The following is a 15,150-nucleotide window of genomic DNA, read 5'->3' on the forward strand; positions in this document are numbered from 1 at the left end:
CTCTCTCTGGGTCTCTCATGAATAAATAAATAAAATCTTTAAAAAAATAGATAAATAGATAGATAGATAGATAGATAGATGATAGAGTGGAAAAGTGGACATTTGGGTGGCTCCATGGTTGAGCGTCTGCCTTCGGCCCAGTGTGTGACCCCGGGGTCCCAGGATCAAGTCCCATGTCGGGCTCCCCGCATGGAGCCTGCTTCTCCCTCTGCCTGTGCCTCTCCCTCTCTCTCTCATGAATAAATAAAATCTTGAAAAAAAAGAAAAAAAATTTGTGTGAAAAATTGTGTAAAAAATCTGGTTTTAACTTGCTCACGATTGGGAGCTCCGTACAAAACCCGGTGCCACGGACCTTGCAGGGCATAAAAGTATCTGTAGAATTTAACGAGCTCTCCGGTTTCCCACCAAAACGGAAACAAAACGGCTTCCTTGAGCGTTTGCTCCGAACCGGACACCTGGACGTGAAGTCCCCCCAGTTCCGTCCGACTCTGTGGCAGCTGGGCTATCCCTTCGAGGTCATCTTCGAGGTCATCGTCGACGGACGCTAGAGCTCTTTTTTTTTTCTTTCTTCGCTCGGAGGACAGGGTCCAAGGCCAAGCGCAAAAAGGGACGGGCAGGCTCCGCAGCGGCGTCCCCGACGGGCCGCGGCCTCCTCACGCGGAAGCCCGCCGGGAGCCCCTCCCCCTCCCCGCCGGCGGGGCCACCGCAGCCGCACGGGGCGCCCCGAAACCGCGGCCGGGCAGGGAGCCTCCCCCCGCCGAGGGCCTGGAGCGAGGCCGACTGCCCCGCGCCCCACCCCCTCCCCGCGGACGGCCTCGCTCCACCCTCTCCCCGGGCCCCGACCTTCCGTAAACGCCAAGTCCTCCACGGCGGCTCGCTTGTGTTCCCGGGAACGGGCGGGCGCGGAGGCCTGAAGGGCCGCCATCCTCCTCGAAGCCGCAGCAGGCTCGGCACCTCCGCGGGGCGGGGAGGCCGGGACGCGGGAAGCCGCGGGAAGCCGCGGGAAGCCGCGGGCGCGGCGGAGGGCGCCATTGTGTCCCCGCGGCCAAGTCCCCGGATGCTCGCCGCGGCCCCGCCCCCCGCGCGGCCGTGCGTGCCACGTCACCGCGCGCGGCGCTTCCGGAGGCGCCGCGGGCGATGACGTAGGGGGACGTGCCCTCTATATGAGGTTGGGGAGCGGCTGAGTCGGCCTTTTCCGCCCGCTCCCCCCTCCCCCCGAGTGCCGCTCCGGCTGCCGCGCGCTCGCCCCGAGCTCCCGGCTCCTGCCAAGCCCGCGCCGCCGCCGCCCGTCTCCAGCCGTCGTCATGATCATCTACCGGGACCTCATCAGCCGTGAGTCGTGGCTGCACCCGCCGTGCCGCCGCGCGCAGGGGCCCGGGGGAGGCCGCGCGGGGGGCGGGAGCGGGGAGGCCGCGCGGGCCTGGAGGACGCCGGCCCCTCTCCGGGGCGAGGAGGGGTCGGGCCCGGGTGGGGGCCGGGGGCTCGGGCGCGCGGGAGCGGCGGGCGCGGCGGGCGCGGTGGGAGCAGCCGGGCCCGCGCGGGCGATGGCGGCGCGGGTCCCCGAGCCCCGGGCGCGCGGTGACGGGCGGGCCTGTGTCCCCGAGCAGATGACGAGATGTTCTCCGACATCTACAAGATCCGGGAGATCGCGGACGGGCTGTGCCTGGAGGTGGAGGGGAAGGTGAGTCGGGCGGCGGCGGCGGCGGCGGCGGCGAGGCCGGGCGGGCTCGGGTTTCCGCCGCTCGCTCCCCCGCCCGCGGTTGTGCAATCCTCTCCGCTGCCTCCTGGCGGAGGGGACGCTCTCTTCCGGGCTCTCGGGTTTTTCTAGAAAAGTGGAGGCGGAGCTGAGCCTGGAAATAGGTCCCCGCCGCCTGGCGCCCATCCTCCTCCCGGGCGGCCGGCCTTGCCGCGCACCCTCCACCGGGGTGTGAAGGGCCCTGCCGCCCTTCTGGCCCAACAAAGAATCCTTGTTGAGTCTCGGTGTTGGAGGAATTTCGAGGGGCGTGAGCGTTTTATTTTATTTTATTTTTCTCTTTCTCTACGACGCCGTCTTCGTGGGTTTTAGCAAGAGTCCGAAGTGTTGGGTGGGAGGAGGATTGTGTGAACTGCTGACCTAGAAGATCTAGTGGGGAATGCCTTTATGCAAAGGTCCAAAACGTCTGAAACCGGACTTTTTTTTTTCTTTTCTCCTCCTCCCCTCCTTAATGTAGATGGTCAGTAGGACAGAGGGTAACATTGACGACTCGCTCATTGGTGGAAATGCCTCCGCGGAAGGCCCGGAGGGCGAAGGTACCGAAAGCACAGTAATCACCGGTGTTGATATTGTCATGAACCATCACTTGCAGGAAACCAGCTTCACAAAAGAAGCCTACAAGAAGTACATCAAAGATTACATGAAATCGTAAGTGGTCCTGGCGCAGCCCACCCTAAGGTCAGCCCTGCGGGATTTGGGGATAAGGTAACCTGGAGGTTCTTTAGCAGCAGGCATGCTTGGGAAAGGCTTTCTTGTTGATGAGCTCACAGACTGATGCCTTCCTATAAATAAACTAATGTGAGCATACCGCAGCTGGAAGTGTGGTTTTAGCTCTTCAGAAGTACTTTGGGAATAACTTGAAACCCTAAATTGTCAAGACTTGAAACTTTCATTCCTGTGAGCTAGTAGTTTCTTGATTGTGCCATGTGAATTTTTGCCCGGTGACAGCCAGCTGCCCTTTTCAGCGCTTGTTTGTTTGTTTTTTTTTTTTTTTTTACTGAAAAAATTTGTTTTGCTGAGAACTGAGTACTTTAACCTGTCAATAAAATACTGTTTTAGAATCAAAGGCAAACTTGAAGAACAGAGGCCAGAAAGAGTAAAGCCCTTTATGACAGGGGCTGCAGAACAAATCAAGCACATCCTTGCTAATTTCAAAAACTACCAGGTAAATACTATAAATGTTTCTCAGAATTGTGCAATTGTAACTGCCAGAGCAACAAATGACTTGATAAGTCGCTGATGTAACGGGATTATTTTCTGGGTCTTCTGAGCAGTTTAAATACTTCATAGATTCCTTTCCAGTAGTCTTCACTGTGGAAAGTGGCCTTTCCTGCTCCCAAGTGTGTTTCTAGATCTTGCCTGCTGATTGTAGAACCTCATCCCTACTACTCTCCAGATGACAGGTTTCATTTCTCCCGGTCTAGAATTGCTTGGTAACCTCCTGTCTTTTTATTTACAACTCCAGTCTCATTGCCCCTGGAGTTCTTTCTACACTTCTGTTGGGAAACTCAGTGACTCTCCCTTGGCGCTTTATAGAACTTAAAGAAAAAAACTCCTTACAGCCTGGCTCTTTGACTTTCCAGCTTTCACAAGTCCTCTGGCCAGAAGATAACTTTCCTCCTATAACCTGCTCTCTCGCTGTTTGATGACATAAACAGGCTTTTTAACAGAGTTGGAATTGTATATGTGGGGTTGAGAGAGTGTTTCCAGAAAGCCTGAAGTGTTCTGGATTGCTCTGTACTCTGGTCAATTGTTAGTGTTCTCATTTGGTGAACAGAGGTTTGAGTAGTAGTTTTTTTTTCCTTTTTTTTCTTGTGAAAATCTCTTAAATTGTGTTTTGAATCCTTTGTTTTACTGTAGATTGTTTTGATACGATCTGTATATAATGGCCTAATTCTGGGTGTTTGTTGTTTGCTCCCTAAGTTCTTTATTGGTGAAAACATGAATCCAGATGGCATGGTTGCACTCCTGGACTACCGTGAGGACGGTGTGACCCCTTATATGATTTTCTTTAAGGATGGTTTAGAAATGGAAAAATGTGTAAGTATAAGGAAGTGGGTTGAAATCAGTAATGTAAAAGTGGAGACATCTTCTGTGTGACTGTCTCTTGCTGTTGGGTAGTTAGAATGGGTTTTACAGCAGTCTCCACAATGTAGGTCCAACTCTGGTTTCTCTTTGGGAGTCTAAAAGGGTTGTGTTTTGCATACAAGATTTTTACGGCACAGAAAAGGCATTTAGAAATACAGAAAGCTTTTCATGTAGATGGCTTAAATCCCAGCTTATGTACTAAACTGGAGATAAACTGCATTCTGTTTTTTTTTCCCCCCATAGAAAGTCTTTCTCTTCGTATTTTGCCACGCATACGTGCGTGAGTGGCATGTATGGCGCTAGGCCTTTTTCACTTTGGTTTACTGATGATTGGCAACTGGTCACTGGAAGCCTTGATGTTACTAACTTTTAGTAAATAAAGTTAGAGCTGGCTGCTTATCCAGTATGCAGAATCCTTTAGTACAATTAAATGAATGTCTACTATGCAAGGAATTATTGGAGGCCGTACAGAAATGAGAGCATTCATTATTCTAGCTTTCAGAGGCTTCCATATAAATTAGGAACAAGATAAACTTGAGGCTACCCTAAATAAGAGAAGAGGCCTCAGCGGACAAAAATGTCTTCAGATTGCATGAGCTGCTACGGAAAGTATTCCAGGAATATCTGCGGGTTTTGTTGGTAGAACAAAAAGTATGTGTGTGAGTGGGACTTGCTTCAGAATGAGATTTTTTAGAAAATGTGCCACCCCTGCTTTGGTGAGGATAGTCCTGCATCCACTGATAGACCTTGAACAATTGGCTGTTGTTCTTTTGGTTTGCACTAGGATGCAAGAGAAAAAAATCCCTGCGCTTTCTGTCTGTCCCTGTGGCAGCCCAGATTGAATAGGGGAGTACATCGGTGGCGTGGAAGGGTTAACTGTTTTCATACTGGATCAAAGTGTTAATACCCTGTCTTGTTTCTACAGTAACGAACTTGGCTGTTAACTTTGGATGTATCACCTGTTGTCCTAACTGGCTGCTGCTCTTCATCCACACAACACCAGGACTTAGACAAATGGGACTGATGTCATCTTGAGCTCTTTATTTTGACCTTGATTTATTTGGAGCGGAGGCATTGTTTTTAAGAAAAAAACATGTCATGTAGGTTGTCTAAAAATAAAATGCATTTAAACTCATTTGAGAGAATGCCTCTTAGTTTAACACATTTTTAAATCCATTCTGTGTAGTGTCCTGAAGAAGCTAGAGCCTGGTTGTAGACTACTGCTAGAAAGCATAAGACTGCCTGCAGATAACTTCTACAGTGAAAGCTACTTCTGGGACTGGAATATAAAAAACAAGAACCAAAAGTCTTAATTCTGAGTTCAAGTAAAGGGAAAGACCATGCTCATAGCTGGGCCAACATTTGAAGTGGATTCCTTACACATTTCATCACCTACAAACGGAAGTAGTTAACTCTGGAAGAGATTGCCAAAAGAATAAAAAGAGACTAATAACAGTTGGAAGCAAAGTATTGTCTGATCTTATTTATCTTAAGTAGAGCCAAGTTCTAGAGAAATCTAGACATCTCCTGGAATGCTTGTGTCAAACTATCTGGAATGGGGCTGGCAAACTGGCTTGTCCCGCCACTTGTTGGGTGACTTTTAAGGTGTTTATATTTTTTAAATGGAAAAAAATAGCTGGTGGGATATGAAAAGTACGAAGACTTAAAATTTGTATCTGGTTTTTTTTGGAACATTGCCATGCTCCTAAGAGCAGGGTAGGACAGACCTTAAGGCCTACATAGTCTAAAACAACCATGTGACTCCTTAGAAGGTTTGTCAGCCGTGCTTTAAAAGATGAAGTTGTAGATGGAATGTGGGATAGCTGGTTGTGTCCTGTTGTATCTGAAAGGGCTATGGGTGTCTGAAGGAGAATAAGGAAAATGCATCCATGTGACAGACCTAGAGCAGTTTCTATCTGCCTCTAAGGTTTCTGCTAGAGATGCAAGAAAAAGGTATCCTCGTGCTTTCTAGCTGCCTGACGGTGGCAGTTGAGATTGAATGGGGGAGTACAGGGAAAAAAACTGCAGCTCAGGAGTGACTTGGTTAACAATGAAGATCTTGTTTACTAAAAGGATCTAAAATTGGAGTTTACAAGAAGTGTTGGAAGATGGCTTCCCAGATCCTTGCCTTTTAATTCCATTCTTAAGAGCTTAAGGGTTAAAACTAAATTGAAGGCAAGCCAGTGACTCATCTCCTAAGACATGTGAACTTGGGCAAATCCAGTGATTTAGCTGTCTGGAATTTGCCCTAGAGGTTTGGGAGTCCATCATGTGGGTCACAGCCTGAGACACTAAGGTTGATGGTGCCCCCTGGTGATTAGTGGAAGCAAACTCAAATACTGGAAACTAGTCAAGTAGGTGGCAATTTTAAGCATTCTGACCTGACCTTAAAATACAGAAAAAGTGCCAGTTGCTGACCCAGGAGACCAGTCAGCCCTCTCTGAAATGGGAGAATTTTTGGGCCGCGGTCAGTGTTGTGACCCTGAACACCTGATTACAGGAGAGGTCTGACCGGAGTAGAGAGTTAGCTATGGAAAGGGACAGGAGCAGTGGGGCAGAGGCTCTGTAGGAAGTGAAGGATCCAAGTCTACCCAGCCATATTTTCAGTCGTTACAGGTAAGAGTCTGGTTAAGCTGCTTTGAGCAAGAGTTAACAGGAGATGTGTACACATCACAAGGCCTGTCCTTTAGGTCTATTGGTTCTAAGATTGATACTTAGTGTCTTTCAAGTTCTTAGTGTCTTTCAAGCCCTAGGCTTTGTTAGGTGTGTGGAGAGGAATTGTAAAGGGACTTTAATAGTCTGGGAAGGCCTTTGTGATAGGATTTGAATAGGAGCTTGAAAGCAAGTAAGGCTATGTGGCTATTTGAGGGCAGAACGTTCCAAGCAAAGAATAGCAAATGCAGAATCTGAAGTGGAGTGTGCGCTTGACCTGTTCTAGGGAGAAGGTGGCCAGTTTGCTGGACCCACGATGGCGAGAGAAAGTAAGAAGTGAGTATCCAGGGAAAGAGGAAACCAAGTCCCGTAGGAAGGCCACAGGGGCAGAAGGGACATCTGACCTGATGAATTAGATAAGCAGTTGAGTATTTCACTTGGGAGGATAGCGGAGAAATCTAAAGATTTAAAGAGCTACTGGAAAAATCTCAATGTAAGATAACTTGAAGCCAAAACCCTGGGTGAGATCTAGGAAGCACAGACTCCTCCCGCTGACAGAGCTGGAGATTGGTCACCATGATGACCAACTGGCAAAGTGACCCCGAGAACGTGTCCCTGAGGTAGAATCCAGGGAGGGGTCTGGAAGTCGAGTGGACAGTGTTTCAGGGTTATCTCTTGCAGACTAGTCAAGATAAGGACCAAGAAGGTGAACTTGACGAATGTTTGAATAGTAGAGGAAGAAAGCCTGATTGAAATGGGCTCAGCAGGACAACCCCAGGCAGCACACTGCCTGTGAAATGTCAATCCACTTGACCCTTGAGCAACATGGGTTTTAACTGATTTTTTTTTTGAACTGAATTTTTTTTACAGTACTGTAAATGTATTTTTTTCTCTAGTTTTATAGTAAAACTATAGTATAGGACCTATAAAATACATGTTAATATGCTGTCAGGCTTCCGGTCAACAGTAGGCTATTAAGTGCGGAGTGGAAAGATAGGTGCAGGTTTTTTACTGAGGGGAGGGGTTCAAAGATCAACTACATATTTTATTACCTGTTCATCTGTTTAAGTAGTAGGTGTGTGTGAATGGCTCATTGGAATCATTAGGCCTTAAAAAAATATAACTTGTTGACTAAATCCCATCATCTCCACTTCAGGGTTAACCAATAACTACAAACTAAATTTGGTTATGATGACAATCAGTCGATTTTAACCAAGAAACCAGCAGAAATCTCAACCAACTCAAAATCTTGATGCAAAAGTATCCTTCTCAAGTTCTGAGCATGAGCCCCATTCATGGGGCTGAGCAACCTCCAGCCAGAATATTTAGCAAAACGGAACTTAAATCAGGAGAACTTGAATTAAGACATCACATTGTAGTGACTGGTAATTTATACTGAGGTTGTTACTACACAAACCATAATGCTATTACAAAAGCACAGCTTACAGCACCCTGGTAGGCCGCAAACCCATTCCTTGAAAAAGAGCTCCAGCTTTGTGTCCAGGAACTGGTTTCCAGAGAGTGTCCATAAGCATTGAGTGTCCAACTTGATGTTTTGGGGAGAGATTTATGATCTGAAGCCATGGGCCATACTTGAAAATCACTGAAAAACAGTTTTCATACTGCATAAAAATAAGCTACTTTGGATATTTAGTTATTTAGGTAACATTTGAATATTCCATTATTCCAAAGGTAGTCTATACATCACTAAAGGTTTACATCACTAAAGGAAAAGGTGCTGGGGCACCTGGCTGGCTCAGTCGGTAGAGCATGTGACTCTTGATCCTGGGGTTGAGAGTTCAAGCCTCACATTGGGTGTAGAAATTAAAATCTTTGGAAAAGTGTGGGGTGTGATCCTGGAGTTCCACTCCCTACATGGAGCCTGTTTCTCCCTCTGCCTGGGTCTCTGCCTCTCTCCCTCCCTCTCCCCCGCCCCTCTCTTTGTGTCTCTATGAATGAATAAGTAAAATCTTAAAAAAAAAAATCTTTGGAAAAGGGGCTGTGCACCTTATATTGAAATAAAATTAGGTACTGGGATAGCCAGCTCAATAAGAGACATTCTTTAAACTTGGGAGTCTGTACATAAAGTTAAAAATCATGATGATAGTTTATATTTATCCCACTGACATCCTCCAATTCCATCCCTTGGTGCAGCAGTGCCGTGCCTGACCATAATGCATGTTGGCAGTCCGAACCAGATACTTTTTAAAATTGTGGAGGCCTGTTTTTAACTAGTGGAACATTCTAGTATACTTTCTGAGCGCTTGTAGGTTGTGGATTTGTGCTACTACACGTGGTTTCCCAGAGCAGCCTGGAAGTTGGCATGTAAGATTCCTCCCTGCGCGGGGCCAGGAGAACCTCAAACGGACGCGGTCTTTAACAGGACTCCATACAATTCAGAAAAAAATGTCCACTACCAGCCTAGGGGAAGATCCTTTCCAAAGCAATGACGTGTTCCACGAGGTTTCCTTCAATCGGCGACGCCGCCTCCACCCGCTTCAGGATACACGTGACCTCTCCCTTGCCTGTCTGCGCAGAGTTCTCGGAGCCTGGTGCTAAAGCAGGAGGCGCGGCGGGGTCCCCTGCGGAGGGCTTTGGCAGGAACGGGCCACAGCTCGGGTGGAGAGCGGAGAACGCAGGCCCCAGGGCACTCCCCGGAGGGGTCCCTGGGGGGAGGACGTTGGCTAGCCGAGAGTGCGGCGCTGTTGGGGTGGTAGGGCGACCACTCAGCCCTGAGCAAACAGTTGACGCTAGGAATCCAGTCTTGTGCTTGGTGATTTTCTTCATCTGTTCTAGTTTGTTCTCCCGTGCTGCTTGCACACGGCCTCACCCGGCGCCCGGGCCGCAGAGCAGAAACGCCCCCTACCCCGCGGGCGAGCCCCCATCCCCTAAGCGGCTGGTAAATCACAGGAAGCTGGTACTTCGAGGACATGCTTTCAAAACACTATACATGTAATTTCCTTTTTAGGTACGTTACTTCGGAAGCGTCCCCCGAGAACTGCCGATCTGTCCTCTAAGTCAAATCCGCAAACCAATAGCCCCACGGTGGGGGGAGGGAAAGGAAGTGAAAGGAAGACGATTACACTAAATTTAAAAATAACAAAAACAACCCATTAACACCTCTTTTGACGACCTCCTTGAGGTGGGATAATGCAAACCGGCAGATGGCAAGTATAAAGTAAGCTAAGTAAGTGCCCCCCGGTGGGCTGCCATCGGTGTCCCCATCGCTCTCCCGGCGCCCCATCCTTGAACGCCCCCCATCGCACCAGCAACCGAGGTCGGTCCACGTTGGTGGGGCTTGTCCAGCAGAGCACGGCCCGGGTGTCCCTCACTGGGGTGGCCTCCATCGCCCCGGCAGGACGGTAGGTGCCCCCTGCCGGCATCTATTAAAAGCAAAAGTGGGGATCCCTGGGTGGCGCAGCGGTTTGGCGCCTGCCTTTGGCCCAGGGCGCGATCCTGGAGACCCGGGATCGAATCCCACGTCGGGCTCCCGGTGCGTGGAGCCTGCTTCTCCCTCTGCCTGTGTCTCTCTCTCTCTGTGACTATCATAAATAAATTTTTTAAAAAAATTAAAAATAAAAGCAAAAGTGACTAAGCCTTTGGAAATCGGGCAAGCAACGGCAAACTGCTCCACAAAGGAGGAGGGCTGGGCACGAGTGGCTGATTTCGCCTCCTCGGAGCCACGCAGGTGCTTCCTTTCCTTCTTTTCTTTTCCTTTTTTTTCTTTTACTTTAAGATTTATTTATTCATGAGAGACACAGGCAGAGGGAGAAACAGGCTGCATGCAGGGGACCCGAGGTGGAACTCGATCCCGGGTCTCCAGGGTCTCCAGGGTCAGGCCCTGGGCCGAAGGCAGGTGCTAAACCTCTGAGCCCCCCGGGGCTTCCTTTCTGAGGCAGGTCCTGGGCCTCCGGCTTAGGGCCGTGGGAGGTGCGCAGGACCCCCGGGCTGCTGGGCCGCTGTACCTGGAGGCCTCGCCCGCGCCTGCACTGAACCCGGGGCCCTAACCACGCGCGCTCCCCGCCCGCAACCAAGCCCGCCTGAAGGTCATCCGGTCAAAATCCGAGGCCTGCGCCCCCGCCCCGCCCCTGACCCCTCTAGGACCCCCGCCCCCGCCCCGCCCCGCCTAAGCTCCTCCCCGTGCATCACGCGGCGCGGATCTTCCTGACTTTTCATCCCCACCCCCCTCAGGCCGGCTCCCGGGCTCGGTGCTCTAACCTGAGGCGGGGGGGAGGGGCAGGATCACGGGGAGGAGGGGAGATGCGCACCGTCCCCAGTCTGACCCGGACACGCCGCTCTTTAAAAAGTCGGCATATTTCACACCCTAAACTGCAGGATCTCGTGATCGTGGCAGAAGCCTCAGTCCCCTGCCCCACCTCCTAGGGGACTCGGCCAGGCTACTTCCCTCCCCGACACATTCTGCATATTTGCTGTTTCTTTTCTTTCTTTTTTCTTAATGCTTCTGCTTCTTTCTTTTTCTTTGTTTTAAGATTGTATTTATTTATTCATGAGAGACCCAGAGAGACAGGCAGAGACAGGCAGAAGGAGAAGCAGGCTCGAGGCCCGCGGGACTCCATCCCAGGACCCCTGGACCAGGCCCTGGGCCGAAGGCGGCTCTAAACCGCTGCGCCACCCGGGCTGCCCTTAATACTTATTTCTAAATAATTTGCTCCAACCGTTATTTCTTGATTTTTCAGTCTCAGAGTTCAGATCCTCTCCTCTCTCTGTGGGAGATGAAGATCGGGCTTTCTTGCTGCTGGTAACTCCCATCCCTTCCCTCCCTCCCCATCCTCCCATAGTCCCCTCCCAATCTCAGTTAATAATTATGGCACGTCGGTGCGTTCTTCCAAATTCCAAATTGAGCCATATGGTACCGGTTCCGACTGCTTTACATTTTGCTGGAGTTAACTCATTCCGCACAGCTGAGTGTTTTGGGTACTCGTCCCTAACTCCTCCCCTACACTAACTCTAAGTCCGTTGTGCGGAAGGCTCCCCCCCACCCCACCCCCGCCACCCCAGGCATCTGGTTGTTCCACCATCGAAGTCCACCCGGACACCATCCACGTGGAGACCGAGCAGATTCCACAGGGTAAGGGGTCAGCCCTACAGGCCTGCCCCTCTTCCCCCTTCAGAGGCCAATCTCAAGCCCAGGCTACCTGTGCTTCTAGAAATTGGAGATCCCCAGGCCCCCTCCTCAGGCCGGGGTAACTTGCTGGAGCGGCTCAGGAAAACAATTGACTCACTAGATGAGCAGTGGGCCACGAAGGATGGACTCGGCGCTGCCAGATGGCAGAGGTGCAGAGGGCAAGGCCGGGGGACGGTTCCAGAGCTCCACGCCCTCTCCCAGCTGGTCATCCTCAGCATGGAGCTGGGCTCCCAACCCAGAAGCTCTCTGAACCCTGTCCTGGACGTTTCTGGAGGCTTCAGTGCCCAGGCACGCTTGGGTACATCACTTGGTGACTGGACACCGTCTCCACCAGGAAGGGCTGGTGTGGGACCCCAAGGCCCAACCCTTTAATCACATGGGTAGCTCCACTGGCAACCAGCCTCCATCCTCCAAGTCACCTCAAAACAAAAGACACCTTTTACCACTCTCCCTGGTCACAGGAAATCCCAAAGGTTTTAGGACCTTTGCCAGAAACAGGGACAAAGACTAAATATATACGTCTTATTATAAATCACAACATTGTAAAATGTAAACTTTTTTTTTTTTTTTCAAAACTTAGAAGTGTTCCAGGAACCCATGGGGCCAACCTTCTATTTTCTGGAAGAGCTCCCTCCTGGAGGCCTTGGCAATCTTGCTGCCCTGCGTGCATGAGGAGCTTCTCTGCTGCTCAGTCTGGAATTCCCTTTACTGCTTACCTAAGCCCCAAATTCCCTTTCTGTCTGGTAAAGCAGAGAGGGTAATTTTTTTTTTTGAGACTTTGCTTGTAAAAATCTTATTCTCCTCTCACACAGGATTGATAATTTGGCCAAATATGGACTTCTAGATTTGGAATTTAGACATTGTCCCACAAAACCCATTCTCTTCCAGCTTCCACTGTTGCTTTTGAGAAGTTTGCTATTCTAAAAAAAAAAAAAAAAAAAAAAAGAGAGAGAGAAGTTTGCTATTCTAATTGTCAATTCTTTGCATGGTGACATGGATTTTTTTCATTTTTATTTTTTCCTTTCCGGGAGATTTTAGAATGTTCTTTGCTCCTGAGGTTCTTATATTTCATAGTGCTCTTCTTTGGTCTTGTGCCTTTAAAATTTTCCTGTGAGACACGTGGTGAGTCATTTCAACTTGGAAACAGCTTTTTCATTTCTTGGAAATTTTCTTGAAATGCGTGCAGACACATACACACACTTATGTGTTTTCCTTCTATCTTCTCAGTTCTTACTTTCTGGATTTCCTGTTAGGTGGATGCTGGGTGTCCGGGGCCTGCTGCTCGAGGGAGAGGCCCTCAGCGCAATCTGGGCATCACCCGGCACATTGCTGCCACCAAGGAGGCCAACTTTGTGGACAAGGGGTCCGGAGGCTAAGGCGAGGCTGCAGCTCAATTCCCCTCTGCTTCTATCTCATGACTTGAGTGTGAAGAGGCCACCGTGGTAGCATGTGGCTGTGTCGAGGGTCTGCAGAAACACCGGGGGGAGCTGGGGGAGAAATACACACAGAAGCGTCTCAGCTTAGGGAAAACCCGAATATTTTTCTCATATGTGTGCCATGCTTTATGGACCGAGATGCATTTCTATATAATTTGTTTCATTGAACGTGGGTCACAATCTTGAGAGTTTCCTGGGCTGGCCCCACGGAGTAGTGAGGCTGGACCCCATGAAACTGGAGACCCCAAGTGTAGCCATGCGTCCCCCCGGCGGGTAACCTGCCCCGTACATTTAGAAGAGCTTTTTTTTTTTTTTTTTGGTTTGTTTTTACTGATGGCCTTTTTGCTCTGTATTCTTCTTTCTCGAAGGGTTCTGCTCCGTCACGGTAGGCTGCGTGTTGCTGGGTAAGGCGGTGAGGCCCAGGAGGAGGGTGTGTGTTGTTGCATAACAACATGGTGCATGGTGAGGCTCGAAGCCCGAATCTGTCACCCGCCCCATATGGGACTCATTACGCAGTGACATTTCCCTGCAGCGTCTTGTAACATTAGACTTTCCTGTTCTTTCTTAGATTTCTTTATAACATTTCCTTTAGGGATAAATGACTTCTTTTAAGAATGTGAAAATAGGGCCACCTGGGGGGCTCAGTGGTTTTGCGTCTGCCTTCAGCTCAGGGCGTGACCCTGGGGTCCTGGGATCGAGTCCTGCATGGGCTCCCCGCAGGGAGCCTGCTTCTCCCTCTGCCTGTGTCTCTGCCTCTCTCTGTGTGTGTCTCTCCTGAATAAATAAATAAAATCTTTAAAAATAAAAATAAATAAAAAGGTGGAAATAGCTACAAGCTCCCAGGTTATAAGAGGTTAGCATAAGAAGAGGAAAGCTTCCATTTCTCCCTGCCCCCCCCATTATTTTGTTCTTCATTTATTTAATAGCAGCCTAGACTTAAATCTGAATATAGTACCAGGTTCTGGGAGCGCTCTGCAGGTCTCAGACCAATAGTGCTGTCATTAAATTGCTGCTTTCAATCCTGCTTACTGTGGCAGCTCACACTCCTTCCATCCTTCCATGCCTGGGCTAACCACAAGTTTCTTTCTTTTGTTCTTTTTCTTTTCTTTTTCTTTCTTTCTTTCTTCCTTCCTTCCTTCCTTCCTTCCTTCCTTCCTTCCTTCCTTCCTTCCTTCCTTTCTTTCTTTCTTTCTTTCTTCTTTCTTCTTTTCTTTCTAGATCTTCTTTATTTGAGAGAGAGAGAACGAGCGAGGGGAGGAGCAGAGGCAGAGGAGAAGCAGGCTCCCCACCGAGAAGGGAGCCTGAGTGGGCTCCATCCCAGGACACCGGGATCATGTTTTTTTTTTGTTTTGTTTTTTTAAGATTTTATTTATTCACGAGAGACACACAAAGAGAGAAGCAGAGGGAGAAGCAGGCTCCATGCAGGGAGCCTGATGTGGGACTCAATCCTGGGTCTCCAGGATCACACCCTGAACTGAAGGGGGTGCTAAACCGCTGAGCCACCTGGGCTGCCCTAATGGCCAACTTTTAATTAGTGCCCTCGCCTGCTCTTTTTCCCCAATCATCAGAGAAAAATCTTGCCTTGCATTGTTCCGACTCCAGTGCAGTAAACGGATGAGTTTCTTTAGATGTCAATCTGCTGTGGCATGCTGACTCGTAAAATACGATAAACATGGATGACCAGCAAAGGGAACTAGGAAATCTAAAGGAAAAACACTCCCACGTGTCACTTTATATTCTCTTTACTTCTGACACTTCTAGTCACACAATGCGTGTAGGTTTTTCCCAATCGCCGAGCAATTCTGTGATACCAGCTGCGTGTCCTGCCATCGAAGTCCACTTGGACACCATCCACCTGGAGACCGAGCAGATTCCATAGGGTAAGGGGTCAACCCTACAGGCCTGCCCCTCTTCCCCCTTCAGAGGCCAATCTCAAGCCCAGACTACCTGTGCTTCTAGAAATTGGAGATCCCCAGGCCCCCTCCTCAGGCCGGGGTAACTTGCTGGAGCGGCTCAGGAAAACAATTGACTCACTAGATGAGCAGTGGGCCACGAAGGATGGACTCGGCGCTGCC

General features: G+C 49.6%; 1 protein-coding gene and 2 non-coding genes across 7 annotated transcripts; all 3 read left to right on the top strand.

The window, feature by feature from the left end:
• The first annotated feature begins 1,082 nt into the window (after nucleotides 1–1,082).
• On the top strand, nucleotides 1,083–5,308 carry TPT1 (tumor protein, translationally-controlled 1). Of its 5 annotated transcripts, none has more exons than XR_007405062.1 (7): nucleotides 1,095–1,332; nucleotides 1,608–1,681; nucleotides 2,211–2,401; nucleotides 2,813–2,918; nucleotides 3,677–3,793; nucleotides 4,767–4,941; nucleotides 5,028–5,308. XR_007405062.1 is itself a non-coding variant. In XM_025478243.3 (6 exons), the coding sequence occupies exons 1-6, from the start codon at nucleotides 1,305–1,307 to the stop codon at nucleotides 4,767–4,769; spliced, it is 519 nt and encodes a 172-aa protein (XP_025334028.1). In that variant the 5' UTR covers nucleotides 1,083–1,304; the 3' UTR covers nucleotides 4,770–4,976. The 5 variants fall into 5 exon arrangements, 3 of the variants coding, with proteins under 3 accessions (XP_025334028.1, XP_048955484.1, XP_048955485.1); XR_007405061.1 differs by having other exon boundaries at nucleotides 1,127–1,332; nucleotides 3,677–3,797; XM_025478243.3 differs by lacking the exon at nucleotides 5,028–5,308 and having other exon boundaries at nucleotides 1,083–1,332; nucleotides 4,767–4,976.
• Nucleotides 4,570–4,699, top strand: LOC112678969 (small nucleolar RNA SNORA31). The gene has a single exon (XR_003148035.3). It is a non-coding gene; the product is annotated as a small nucleolar RNA SNORA31 (small nucleolar RNA).
• A 414-nt stretch (nucleotides 5,309–5,722) lies between the features above and the next one.
• On the top strand, nucleotides 5,723–5,856 carry LOC112678970 (small nucleolar RNA SNORA31). The gene has a single exon (XR_003148036.3). It is a non-coding gene; the product is annotated as a small nucleolar RNA SNORA31 (small nucleolar RNA).
• Nucleotides 5,857–15,150: the final 9,294 nt, after the last annotated feature.

The sequence above is a fragment of the Canis lupus genome, chromosome 22 (assembly GCF_003254725.2).
Source record: "Canis lupus dingo isolate Sandy chromosome 22, ASM325472v2, whole genome shotgun sequence".
NCBI lineage: Eukaryota > Metazoa > Chordata > Mammalia > Carnivora > Canidae > Canis > Canis lupus.